The sequence below is a fragment of the Kogia breviceps genome, chromosome 2 (assembly GCF_026419965.1).
Source record: "Kogia breviceps isolate mKogBre1 chromosome 2, mKogBre1 haplotype 1, whole genome shotgun sequence".
Lineage (NCBI taxonomy): Eukaryota > Metazoa > Chordata > Mammalia > Artiodactyla > Physeteridae > Kogia > Kogia breviceps.
Window position 1 is genome coordinate 128,245,286 of NC_081311.1, and position 14,398 is coordinate 128,259,683.

The 14,398-nt window shown below is 39.5% G+C and overlaps 1 protein-coding gene across 2 annotated transcripts in view; it reads right to left on the reverse strand.

Annotated features, from left to right (window-relative positions):
- The window catches only part of ACVR1 (activin A receptor type 1), a 127,831-nt gene that overhangs the window by 46,118 nt on the left and 67,315 nt on the right, over positions 1–14,398 (reverse strand). Inside the window, exon 3 of one of the 2 annotated variants that reach the window (XM_059052013.2) lies at positions 10,478–10,551. In XM_059052013.2, coding sequence (XP_058907996.1) covers positions 10,478–10,544 — 67 coding nt within the window. In that variant the 5' untranslated portion in view covers positions 10,545–10,551. Of the gene's footprint in view, positions 1–2,667; positions 2,751–10,477; positions 10,552–14,398 lie in introns of those variants that run through there. The other variant, XM_059052014.2, reaches the window with a different exon arrangement.

Below are 14,398 nucleotides of genomic sequence, written 5' to 3' on the forward strand. Positions count from 1 at the left end.
CAAAGGGAAACAGACAGCTCCTAACATGTTGATTCTATTCTGTGCCCACATGTGGACCGCTGAGAAAGAATAATCTAGCAAAGAGCCACCTTGTAGAAGTGATCTACTGACAATCGTTGGGGATTAAAGAGCACGTAGAAAATCAAACAAAATAGTTTTAACTCAATGCCTCCCCTGTCTAAAACTGAGGCAGGGTACACCATGATGGCTACCGTCTAGGAGTGTTTTAGGAAAGCCTTTCCCTCCAAGAGAAAACATGTACCTCTCAGTCTGTTTGTCGGACCCCAGTTTAGCCGAGCACAGAGAACTGTATGGCGTCTTCAGCACATACTGCACATATGCAAGCACTGTGGCCACCCACTAACCACAAAAGTGCCCAGTGGAACTGGCTCAGAGGAGCCTGCTGCTTTTTCGTTTCCTTTTAAGCCAGGGCCAAAGTTCCCAGGATCTTCCTAAGAACCCCTGAGATCCGTTCAGCCCCTCACCTATCCACCCAGGGAGCCCAGACTGTCCTAAATGGCAGTCGGCCAGGGGCTGGTGTACAAGGGACAGGTGTGCAACGGGCTATTTTCAGTTGCTATCTGCTCAAACGTGAGCTGCACATGCTCAGGAGGCAGGCAAGTTTTGGTTGCCTTTCAAACTCTGGGCAGCCAAGAGACATACACCTTCCACAGCTGCCCGGGCAACCAGCTGCCCAGTCCTCCTCCCAAGACGGGAGCAATGAAAACAGCGTAACCTGGCCAGCCACCATGCCTGAGAGCAAGCTGCACCTCTCATGTCACTGCCCGGGTTATTCTGAGCTGGGCTTATTGACACACCATGGCAACACGGGAACAAAGGACCAGCTAGAGGGATTTAAATGTCTTGCAAAAGTTGCTAGGAAAGTCAGCAGCTCAGCCTTCTGTTTTCATACGGAAATTAGTATTAGATTATTGTCGTTCGCTGCTGCTGCTGCTGCTGCTGCTGCTGCTGCTGCTGCTGCTGCTGCTGCTGCTGCTGCTGCTGTTATTATTTGTGAGCTACCTGCAACAAAGGTCTTCTCTTGGAACTAAGGGTTTTGTTTTTGTTTTGTTGGCCACCATCAAGTTGCTATAGTCGAGATGCCTTTGAAAAGGCAGCATGTGAGCCTGTCTGCCCCAGACCCTGCAGGAGGACTAGTTTTTCCTGTCCCTTCACCTCTAATCTTGCTCTAGCCTGTGATCCACTTCTACCACAAAATTCTTTCAAAGCACACAAAGTGCATCTAATTAATCTTTCAATAGCTCTCACTGCTCTCAGGATCGAAGACAAACGCCTCATGCACAAGGCCCTGCCAGGCTAGCAGGGCCTCAAACCTCAACCCGAATGCCTTCAGGAGGCTGCTCTGGCCATGCTGGACCACCCCGGTGGTGACCTGTATCCCCCCACTTCTCTGGGCTTGGCCCTTCCCCTGCCTAAAAAGTCCTTCTCGGTCCTTCCTTTGCTGGTCTAATGCCTGTTCATCCTCCCAAACCCTGCCTGTCCCCAATCCCAGCCTGGTGTGCCATGAAGGCCCTTCCGGCCAGCACCCCTAGTTCTGTGCTGTAACCTTTGTCTCCTCCAACTAGACTGTGACTCTTTGACAGCAAAAACCCCTTCCAGGTATGTTGACATCACCAGTGCCTACCCTGTGTGCTCATGGTAATTTATCAACTGCAAGAATGTAAGATTGTCTTATCACTGATTCTCTTTTCCCAAACTTGGAATAAATTCTTTGAAAGGATGATGTGCTTTCTTACCCTGTCCCCAGCCCAGATCAGTTCCTGGGTCTCTTATTACCTTCTCTGTATTATGAGAATTATTTATTCATTCATTTGTCAAATATTCACTGAGCACCAAATACATGCCAGGCGCTGTTTTAGACACTAGAGACTAGAAAACACCACCACCACGTCCTGGCCTCTCTCACCCTAGGCCTCACTTTGCATGGTTGACTCCTCACCACCACATTGCTACTGCTAAGCATGGCTCTGTGGTAATGGCTCTTGAGAGCTGAGGTAACCCACATACAGAAACACAGTAAGAAGGAAGAAGGCGGCTCACGATGGTGTCTGACTCTGCCTCTCTCCTGAGAAAGGCTTGATTCCTATGCATGGGCAAGAGCCTTCCTTTCAGAAGACACTCTGATTAGCAACACCACTGAATTATCAAAAATTACCCTAACCCTGTGCAAAACTGACAGCGTGAAGCATATGAACCAGGATGTAATGTTAAAGATAAACACTGTGTAACTCTGCATTGCATCCTGCGGCATTACATACATCACAGGAGCCAAAGTTTAAACTGGACTGACTGTTAGGTTTTTTTTCTTTTCTCGATCTATTCCTTATAGCTTTACCAAAGGGGTGTGATTTTTTTTTCCATTTATATATATTGGCTTAGTGTAAATACCAGAATTCAGAAGGTAAACAAATGCAGCAAATAATAAATAAAAGAGGCTACTCCCTGCTCCAGATCACCATTTGAATAAAAAATAAAAGCAGAGGTTTTTGTTCTTGCTTTAAGGTGAATTTCACCACCCCCTTCCAAGAGGAATTTCTCATTCTGCCTCCTATTCCTTCTCTCCTTCCCACATGCCCCCAAAATACATATCCTCAGAAAGTCCATGTTCCCCTCTAACCCATAACAAAGAATTAGATGCAGCATTACCGTGGATCTAGGAAACACCCAGCTCTGCAGAGCTCCGATTCAGCTGATTAGACTCAGGCAGCAGCTGTTCCAGTGTTTTGACCACGGCTGAGAAGGCACATATGTAAACTTTCCTCTTCCCGTCAAATCACTGGCTTGCAGAGACAGGATGGTCAGGCTACGTGAAGTCGTCAAAATAAATAAATAAATAAATTTTTAAAAGGTCTGGGCCAGCTTTGCTGGAGACTATCTGGGTTAGCTGTCAGAGTTTTCACCTGAGGGCAGCCAGGATTTCCTGGCAGCGAGCTCTTGGGAGCAGACTGGAGGTGTCTTTCTTAAACTGTGGGTTATGACCCATTTGTGGGTAGCGAAATTGATTTAGTGGTTCAAGACAAGGTTTCTTTCTTTCTAAATGAAATAAAACTGAATAGAATAAAAAAAAAAAAAAAGAAGCAGGAGTACATTAGCATAGTAAGAGTAATCACTCTTTCATGAAATTTTCTTTTCAGATGAATGCGGGTCATACTCCAAAATGTTTCTAAATGTAGATGCGCTGGGTCCAACTCTAAAATGTTTCTTTACTCTGAGTCACAGTGAAAATTTTGAAGGCTGCCCTGCCCTGTGTCTTACACTATCTTGGAAAATCGACATGAGTTCTGAGTAATTATGACTATTTCATATAACCATTATCTATGGAAGCTTGCCTGAGGTCATGCTGGGCTACAGAGGGAAGTTCTGGAGGGCAGTTGGTAATGTTTGGGAATTACAAATTAATTTTTTAAATTTTTTATTGAAGTATAGTTGATTTACAATGTTGTGTTAGTTTCCGGTATCCAGCAAAGTGATTCAGTTATACATACATTATATTCTTTTTCATATTCTTTTCCATTATGGTTTATTATAGGATATTGAATATATTTCCCTGTGCTATATACAGTAGGACCTTGTTGTTTATCTATTTTATATATAGTAGTTTGTATCTGCTAATTCCACACTCCTAATTTATCCCTCCCTCACCCCCTTTCCCCTTTGGTAACCATAAGTTTGTTTTCTACATCTTGAGTCTACAAATTAATTTTTAAATGTTTTGTTTTCCTTGGTGTTTACTTTTCGATAGCAAAAGAAGCACACATGCCATCCCTACAAATCTCCTGCTTCACCAGTTTTTCCAAAAAGAGGAGATGGCATCCACCCTCTCCCCCCTGAGACCGATCTTTATAAAACAGAAGCTTAGAAGCTATCGCACTGCCCACTCACTGTTGACCACAAGGAACCATTTAATGAGCTAGGGCCTTGGATTTGTTTTCCCATCCGTTCAATATTTGACTTTGATTGAATTTTTAGAGTCCTCTCCACACCCTACCACTAACTCCTCTCATATAAAATGCATTGAATATGAACATTTTATAATGTTCACTGGGAAAAAAAAAAATTGGATGTGGCTTTAGTTTAACTATCCACAGCTGAAACAAACATTCCCCAGAAAGGAAAAGCTGAAAGGAAGCTTTGTCACAGCTCACCTTGCATCAATAATATACTCATTCTGTTAGGTGAGAAAATGTGACAATAAAGAAGCAGTATCTTAAAAGTGTACAGCTTCACCTGATATTTACATTTTAGGTCCTCATAGTGGCCAATAGCTCAGTGCATCTCATCTCTCTCCCCAACAAATCTCTCACATGATGATGTGTCAATGAAAGAGATTTGATTCTGAACAAAAGGGATAAATTATAGTAATGAGAAATGAGAGCAACAAATTTAATACTGAGACATTTCTCTTACATTCATTCACCCCTTCACAAACTTCCTGAATTCTCAATAATGAGAAATTCAAAGAAAGGCTTATTCTATTCTTCACCCCCAGTGGCAAAGAGGGGCACCTTTGTGGACCCTAACAAAAAGTCTATTGAAGTGATCTCCTTCCTTCTCTCATTGGGTAATTGGGCTGGAAAGTCTGAGCAGTGATGGCTTTGGAAATATTAAAATCAAGTCAACCCAGAAAATAATTTAGTACTTAGCAATCTTCTCGAAGACAGGGCAAAATCTCTTGCAACGAAACTCTGCAAAAGTCCAGCCTTCCTTGCTGCAATAAAATCTAACTATGGCTTGCAAATTTAATAAAATGTGGGTCATCTTAGCTTTGAAATATTTTTGTGGAAGCAGTATTCCACTGTAAGTTATTTGTGTCATGGTCGTCCCTGCAAATGCTCACAGGGACAAAGGTAAAACCAAACAAGCAGCTTCTGGAACAAAAATGGACTTCTCCCGGGTGGCATAATAGCAGTATTAGAGCATGATTAGTCTTATTAATGGGAAGGAAAAGGAAGGATATACAGGTAATTAGGGCTCAAGTGCTCTTCTCTGTGAGAGCAAATAAAAATCTTCCTGCAGCTGGAGTTGTATATATAATGAACATGAAAAATGAATATTGGTATGAGAGAGAAATAAAAAAAACAAATCCAGGTAAAAGGGATTCATCATTTGCTATTGGAAGCTCTCACCTCAGCCTCTCAAATGGACTGGATTGAGCTGGATTCTAACATGTACCAGATGTAATATGAATGTGGATGTAGCTAATTTAGGGTACCAAAAAAATACTAAATTCTGAAGAAGACTGATAATGACTGAAACTCTTGAACACCAATCCTCAAAGTATAACACATCTTTTGTTGGCTGTATAACCTTAAGCAAGAGTTTTAACCAATTCAAAAGCACATTCCCACTAACCTATCTCATTAGGGTAATGATGAGGATTATGGGAAATAATGAACATAAAACAGCCCTACATTGGGCACATATTAACCACTCAATAAACATTACCTATAAATCATCAAAGAGGCAGTTCTAGTAAGCAGTATTTTCCAAACTTACTGGGTCTTTTTGGCCCCAGAGCATTTAGAATTCCACAGAAATTGAGAAATGTTCTAAAGTACACCCATACTAGTCAAACTCCGCCAAAAGTACTCTTTGGGACTTCTTATTTGACATGTTAACACTATCTAATCAATATTTAAAAGACATCTGGGAGTACTTGGGGAGACAAAAAGAAAGAAGCTTTCTGGTTTTTTGTTTGTTTTTAATACACTAAGAGGAATACAATACCCATCAAAATATATGAGAACAAAATCTCTATGATTTTCTTATTTATGCACCAAGAATGCCATTAGCTCCATTGAAGCCCAATTAATAAGGTGCCATAGCTGCTCTGCAAACATCAAACCTGGGTCTGTTTCCTTTCAAACTTGGTAGTCTAGGGCTTCCCTGGTGGTGCAGTGGTTAAGAATCCATCTGCCAATGCAGGAAGATCCCACATGCTGTGGAGCAACTAAGCCTGTGCGCCACAACTACTGAGCCTGAGCTCTAGAGCCCCCGAGCCACAACTACTGAGCCCACGTGCCACAACTACTGAAGCCCATGCACCTAGAGCCCGTGCTCTGCAACAAGAGAAGCCACCACAATGCGAAGCCTGCACACCACAAGGAAGAGTAGCCCCTGCTCGCTGCAACTAGAGAAAGCCCATGCACAGCCAAAATAATAAATAAATAAATTAAAACAAAAAAACTTGGTAGTCTAAAGCCCTGTACTAGACAATCTATGAGGCTAATATAAAGTTTTTAGTTATTTGGCCTATTATTTACCCTATTTGCCTTATTTATTTACGAGTATTTTGTACTTGACATTTGCTTTATGACTAATGTTGAGTATATTACAATTAGTTCTCAGGGGTTTTTTAAAAAAAATTTTTCTAGTAAATATGCAAAAACAGAGTCTTTTCATAGAATATGCCATTGATAGTTAACTAGGAGTTGAGTCATTGAGGGAAGACAAGACTAAGGCCACCGCTACTAAGATCAGAGTACCCTAGGTTGTAGCACTCACTGGATATTGGTTTTTTTTTAAAAAAAAAAAAAAAAAAAGCTATCGCAACGAAAGGATGATGTGTTCTTCTCCATATCTGTAAACATCTTAGTGCTGGTGTTATATTCAATAGCAAAACCTTAGTGGTATCCATTTCCATTTCAGCCAGACTAACTTGTTTCATTACAGATCTTCACTCTGGCATTAAGATTAAGAGGTCATTTGCTGGATCCTTTGGGCAGCTTAAAAGCTTAAAGCAGGAAAAAACAACCAATGGCTGGGTTGCTAACATTGTTCCATAAACGCCCTTTTCACCTCTCTTTCTCCATTCTTTCTCCACTTCCCCTTCTCTATTCATATTACATTTCCACCTCAATTTCTCTTCCACTCTTCTTTTTCTGTCATGCCCACACCAAGAGTCCACCAGGACAGCACATGAAACCTGAAGGATTGTCCGACCACACAGAACTGCTACCATACCTAGGGAAGCATACAGAATTCAGAGGGACTTCATTTCACAACATTCTTTATTTTTTATTTTTTTACTGACCATATTAAGTAGCAACTAAAAAGAGGAAAAATCCTAGCAACTTGCCTATTACATCTCCAGACGTTGTCAAGTGTCCCTTGGGGGATAAAATTAACCCCTCAGATGAGAACTACTATTAACCCAGCAAATATTCCCAGCCCATTTCTTCTTAGTAATTCTTTCAACCTAGGACCCAACCTCTCTTCTGGTTAAACACCTCCTACTCCTTCAAACTTGCCACGCAGGATCCTTATTTCATATCTTTTTGGCACTAATTAAAATGACTGCAGTATTATTGGACTGTATCAAACAACAATGCTTAGAGAAGAATATAGACTATGGATACCTAAAGTGGTTGACGATAGCGTTTTTTAATAGAAACTTAATGTAAGCTGCTTTATATAATTGTAAATTTTCATAGTAGTAAAAAGGAACAGATAAAATTCACATTTTTTATTGTCTTCAAAACCCAGTGCGTATTTTACACTTAAAGCATATCTCGGCTTGTATCAGCTACACTTTGAGTGTTCAATATGTGGCTAGTGGCTCCCTGACTATAATACATGTCAATGAACATGAGAAGGAGGGAGGAACAGATCAAATATTATACACCTAATATATAACAAAATAGACTTCTAGTATATCAAGCACTGATTTTTCCACAGTGTTGGCTACATTAACTTATATTATATGCCTCCTTGGAAACTTATCAAGTGTATAGAACTGATCACTATACCCCCAAGAGCCTGTAAGAGGGGGATTAGTCTTACTGGCCCATCTGATCACAATAAGGCTGAGATTCATACTGTAAGCACCACTCCTCATAGAGCAACCCTTATAAAATAAAGTGCAAACTGCTCAATGCACAATAAAATAAGAGTTTGTTTACACACCTAGAAAGATTTACACCAACATGCTAAAAGCAATTACATGTAAGTGCAGGGAATTATAGGCAACTTTTATTTTCTTTTTCTCTTGATTATCTCTTGTGGACTCCACAGAGGCAGTGCCATCCCTAAGTAGCTTTTTGCAAATGGGGAGGAGGGAGGATAGTGAGAATGAGTTAGGCCCTAAAATGCCTGTGTGATCCCACACAACTAAGAGTTATCCTGTGCCCCTTCAGGTTCTCACTGGCCCACCCACTAAGCATTCATTTACATGAAAACCGCTGTATAATTAATTGAACCTAATACCTAATTCTTTTATACATAAAAATACAAAGCATGCCTTATACTGTCTTAATGCATACGAAATTTTCTCAAAATATAACCACTGTGTAAATCAAGGGACAAACAGTTCTCTGTTTTGTTGGGATTCTACCAAAATTTGTCCACCAAGTCAGAAAATTCAAGCACTGCAGGCAAGATCACTTGTGATAATTAAGTCACCGATACAATACCCTAGTACCAATACGTTTTCTGTTTTCTAAGACATCAAAGATTATTATATGTGTGTGTATAGGTATATATTTTTATACAAACATTTGTTACTTCATTACATCTTCTAGTGTACTTATGCCCAACTACACTAGATTATATTACATTTGTCTATACATATTATTTTAATTATATGACATTTAATTACATATTATTTTCAGAGAATTTTCTCTTCATTTCAGATAGCGAATTATATTGAATTTTTTAAATTTATGTTTATAAGAAAGGTATGGTGTGTATAAGTTGCACTCCAAGAAAATCAAGGGACATTATCAAATATGTATAAAAAGGGGATGTTCACATGCAAAAAAAAGAAATCTAGACACAGACCTTATACCCTTCATAAAAATTATTCAATTAACAGATCACAGACCTAAATGTACAATACAACACTATAAAACTCCTATTAGATAACATAGGAGAAAACCTAGATTACCTCACTGAGTATGGCAATAACTTAAGAGGCATGATCCGTGAAAAAAATAATTAATAAGCTAGACTGCATTAAAATTAAAACTTCTGCTCTGTGAAAGGTAATGTCAAAAGAATGACAAGACAAACCACAGACTGGGAGAAAATATATGCAAAAGACATACCTGATAAAGGACTGTTATCCAAAATATACCAAGAACTCTGAAAACTCAACAATAAGAAAACAAACAGCCCAAATAAAAAATGGGCCAAAGACCTTAAAGACACCTCAATAAAGATATACAGATGGCAAATAAGCACATGAAAAGATGCTCCACACCATACATCATCAGGGAAGTGTAAATTAAAACAATGAGACACCACCACATACCTATAAGAATGGCCAAAATCCAGAACGCTGATAACACCACATGCTGATGAGGATGTGGAACAATAGGAACTCTCATACATTGCTAGTGGGAATGCACAATGGAACAGCCACTTTGGAAGACAGCTTAGCAGTTTCTAACAAACTAAACACATGGGCTTCCCTGGTGGCACAGTGGTTGAGAGTCCGCCTGCCGATAAAGGGGACACGGGGTCGTGCCCCGGTCCGGGAGGATCCCACATGCCGCGGAGCGGCTGGGCCCGTGAGCCATGGCCGCTGAGCCTGCGCGTCCGGAGCCTGTGCTCCACAGTGGGAGAGGCCACAGCAGTGAGAGGTCCGCGTACCGCAAAAAAAATAAAAAATAAACATACTCTAGCATACAATCCAGCAATCACAATCCTTGGTGTTTACCCAAAGGAGTTGAAAACGTATATCTACACAAAAACCTGCACATGGATGTTTATAGCAGCTTTATTCATAATTACCAAAACTTGGAAGCAATCAAGATGGCCTTCAGTAGGTGAATGGATAAACAAACTGTGGTACATCCAGACAATGAAACATTACTCAGCACTAAAAAGAAATGAACTATTAAGCCATGAAGAGACAGGAAGGAACCTTAAATGCAAAATACTAAGTGAAAGAAGCCAATATGAAAAGGCTATATACTGTATGAATCCAACTATATGACATTCTGGAAAAGGCAAAACTATGGAGGCAGTAAAAGAATCAGTGGTTGGCAGGGGTTGCAGAAGTGGAGAGAGAGAAATAAGTGGAGCTCAGAGGATTTTTAGGGCAGTGAAATACTCTGTAGGATACTATAATGATGAATATACGTCATTATACATTTGTCCAAACCCACAGAATGTACACCACCAAGAGTGCACCCTAATGTAAATTACGGCCTGGGGTGATTATGATGTGTCAATGCAGTTTCATCAATTATAACAAATGTACCACTTTGGTTGGGGGGATGCTGATAATGGGGGAGGATATACATGTGTCAGGGCAGGGGGTATATGAGAAATCTCTGTATCTTCCTCTCAATTTTGCTGTGAACCTAAAACATAGCTTTAAAATAATAAAGACTTTAAAATGGGGGGAGGGAAGGATTGCTAAATCTGATAGGATTAAGAACAAACTAGTTTACAGTAAGCCAAACAACACACAGTATATTCATCCTACCCCAAACAGTTGTGAGCCACTTACCTTCCATACTAGGGGAAGGGAAAGCAATCATCATTAGCACAGGAAGAATCATCACTCCATCTACCATTGTACAACTGTGGAGGGAAAAAAAGAGATATCAGTAAAACAAAAAATTTAACTGTAGGATGACAAATTAAATTAAGCATACCATCTTCAAACTGCCGTTCAAGGCCTTTCTTACAAATCCCCCTCACATATGTTGCCTTATTTCTTAGTACATTTAAACATATACCCTTTACATGGATCTAAATAAATCATCTTAAAGAGTTAATCAAATTTACCTCCTACTGGTGGCCACTCTGAGGCAACTTTCTCTGAGTCTACCCACTAACAAAGAACTCAAAAGGGGCATGAAAAATTCTCAGCTATAAGGCCAGGCATTCCTAAAGGACTTTAGGTTTGAATTTTATTTTATGCCACGGAATGCAAAATTGGCACCAAGTTAAAAACTCTAAGAAGCACGAATAGACAGTTCTAACACAATGTTAAAGATTAAGTGACTGAATAATCCAAACCAAATTACTATGTTTGAGCCTTCCTTTAAAAGGATTAGAGGTGAAGCAACCTACATCATCATAAGCCCCAAAAAAGAAAATAAAACACAACACAAAACTGTAACTTATCCCTCATCTATGGCAAAGCAATGTATTCTTACATTAACCTCAAATTTAACAAAGCATAGACACAATCAAGACATGAAGAAATCATATAAAATCTTAATATATGAAACTATAACAGAGAGAAAATAAGATAAGTGATATAAATTTTAAGTTCATATTGCCCTAAAACTACATTGGCAGAAGCTCAATGTTTTGAGTCAAGGGGTTACAACAAAGAACTTTTCTATCTGAATAATTCCTATAAAATTTTGGAAATATGATGAGAGTTTGGCTACACAAATTCTTTATCACAGAGAATAATTTTTAAAAATTAAACCTTGAACTAGTTGCAATTTTCTGGATGGTAAAATAAAGAGAAAGCGGGTAAAGTTCTTTAGTGAATAGGCTCATGGGCTATCTTACTCTTAAAGCTTCAAAGAAACAAGCAAAAGCCCACTGCCATCTAAGCTGTTTGGAATGGACAGCTTCTGACTCATCTTCTTAAAATCAGTTTTTTGGTTAGTAGTCTGACTGTTCATTCCCTGCACCTCTATTCTATCTTACCATCCCTCACTTCAATTTGTCCACAGCTGTATTTCAGACTAACCCTTCTCTAACAGCAAGGTGAGGGAAGGGGGTAAAGGAGAGTTTCGTGGACCTTCCTTTTACATTTTTAAAAGCACATGGAATTTGAGTGACTCCCATTCTACTGTTGCTGTGTTATTATTACTATTATTTCCATGCTCACATAGATCTTTTCTAGAGCAAGCCCTTGTTTGATATAAATGCAAATGCCTCACTTCACCCTGGAACCCTCATAACCAGTGCTGGCCCCTCCATCACTATCTTGTCTCTGTGCCTCCGAACAGAAAACGCCCTGTTGGTTCCCTCCATCCCAGATGTCTTGAGCCTCCCCCTCCACCTCTCTCCTACCCTGCCATTCATGATCTAGCTCAAAAGGCAAATGCTTGGTGCAACACCTGTCCCTCAGCAGTGATTTCAACCCCCCAGCACTGGTCTAACACCACTCCGATCAATCATTTGTCTACGTCAATCTCCAGCACTAGCCTACTTGCCCCCAAAAGGGGTGCATGCATCCAAGGGCGACACAAGACAATGCATTAAATTATGGGATGAAAATACTAAAACTTGTATCTTATAAAAACTGATTTAGTCTAACAGAGTGATAAATAACGATCCTTTATTTGGTCTCTGTCTCAGTCCCTTATGACAGTCCACTACAAGAGGTATCTTGCAGAAGAAGTGGGAGTTTCACAATGTGAAAGAGTGGACATTGTTTGCTTATAGAATACAGCCATGTCCTTTACTCTTGAGGGTTTATTGAAGTGGAATTTCAGGTTGTAATGGCTAGATATAATGAAATGAGCCCTCCCCAAATTGCAAGTGTTCTAAATCCATTAAAGAAACTACAGATTGAACATGTTATTAATGAAAATACCACAGAAGAGTAAGAAAGTGGTGGAACTGATATGGCTATTCCTAGTGGTTCTTTGTTAATCAGTTTAAAGAAAAGCAATTAACATTCAGTTCACTGTGACATGAAGCAGGCTCACCAAATTCAGAATTTAAAAATACATTAAAAACTGATTTGCATCCAGTATCATAAACAATAAACATTATCCTGAGTAGCTTGAGATTTTCATCAATAATACAATGTCATTACCGTTAGCCATACCTCAAATATTTCATCTTAAATCTTTTTAAAATTTCTATTTTATGTATGTCTTATAACACATAGTTTTACCTTATATAAAACTTATAAGCAAAAAAAAAAGCAAACAAACTTATAAGCAACATACATATTGAGGGTACACACTCAAAAAACTTTTTAACTGATGGGATATATCATTAAAAGCCTTTGAAAAGTATTGAACTATATCTCAGTCTTATCCTTAATTCCCAGTCTGTCCTTCCTTCCTTCTTCCTCCTTCCCTCCCTTCCTTCCCTCAACAACTATTGAGAGCCTGCTATATACTAGAAATTAAAAACTTAGAATGATAAAGATATACAAACATGGTCCTTACTATTACAGAACTTACAATCTATGTATGGTGGTAGTCAAATAATCATCCAAAAGACTGCACAATTAAAAACTGAAATAAGTGTTAGGAAGAAACATGGTTAAATAACACTGCTAACAAAACAATTTAAGATTTTTTGGAGGGTGGAGGAGTGTCCCTGGGTAGATTATATATAAACAGGAACCAGAAAGGTGAGTAAGAGGTACTACAAAAAGGATAAGAGTATGTGAGCTCGTGTGTGTGTGTGTGTGTGTGTGTGTGTGTGTGTGTGTGTGTGTGTGTGTGTGTTGTGGTGCGGAGCACTCTGTGGTGGAGACAGGAGGGCATTTAAGGAAAAAGGCACAGCTTCTCGGTTTCTACACGGTTCCTGGGGCCAGGGGAAGCTTGGTGTTTCCTGAGGACTTAAGACATATTTCACATGTGAAAAAAAAAAACACCAGGCTAGGACATAGGGAGCCTAGAGAGAAGAGTAAGGAGAGAAAACCCAAGAAGGCTGGAGAGGTAGCCCCCGGCCAGAACCTGGGTAAAACATGGTAAGCCCTAGTAAGCCCCCTACATTCGTTGTTGTCAAGGCCCCGCTCCACCCCATTCTCCCAGGCACACCAACTAGCCAGCTCCCTGCCTATCTCTGGACCTCTGTATATATGAAGCTCCCAGTGATTGAGCCCTTCTTTCAGGACCCAACCTGGCAAATTCCTATTCAACCTTCAAGCCTCAACTTAAATGTCACTTCCTTCTAGAAGTTTGCCTAAACCCTCATATGCCCTCATTACACTCTCATACATTACTTTGTTAATTTTTATTTATAGCACTTATCATAATTAATAATTACATATTCATATTTGAGTGTGTGCTTTTGAACATCTGTCTCCCTCACTGCACTGTAAACTTCATGGTAGTAAAATCTATAGTCTATTTTGTTCATTGCTACTAGAGCCAAGTAGGTGCACATTTAATAGTCGTTGAATTCAAATTCTCCCTGAACTAATCAGCTCAATTTTAAGTTTAATTTCCAAAGAATTGGGAATTACTCACCCCACCCCCCCGCCACCCGTTAACAAAAAAGCACATACACACCTGCAAAGGAATAGCAGGATTAAGACATTTATCATCTCTGTTAACTTTAATCTCTAGAATTTAGTTCAGGTAATAATAAAAGGCAGCAGTTAATAAGTTTCAAGCTTCGAAATCAAGAATTCTTTCACTATTTTAAGAAAGAATTCTAAAAGACAATCACCATTGACAATTTTTCCTGTCACAAAGCCAACAAAAGCCCATGC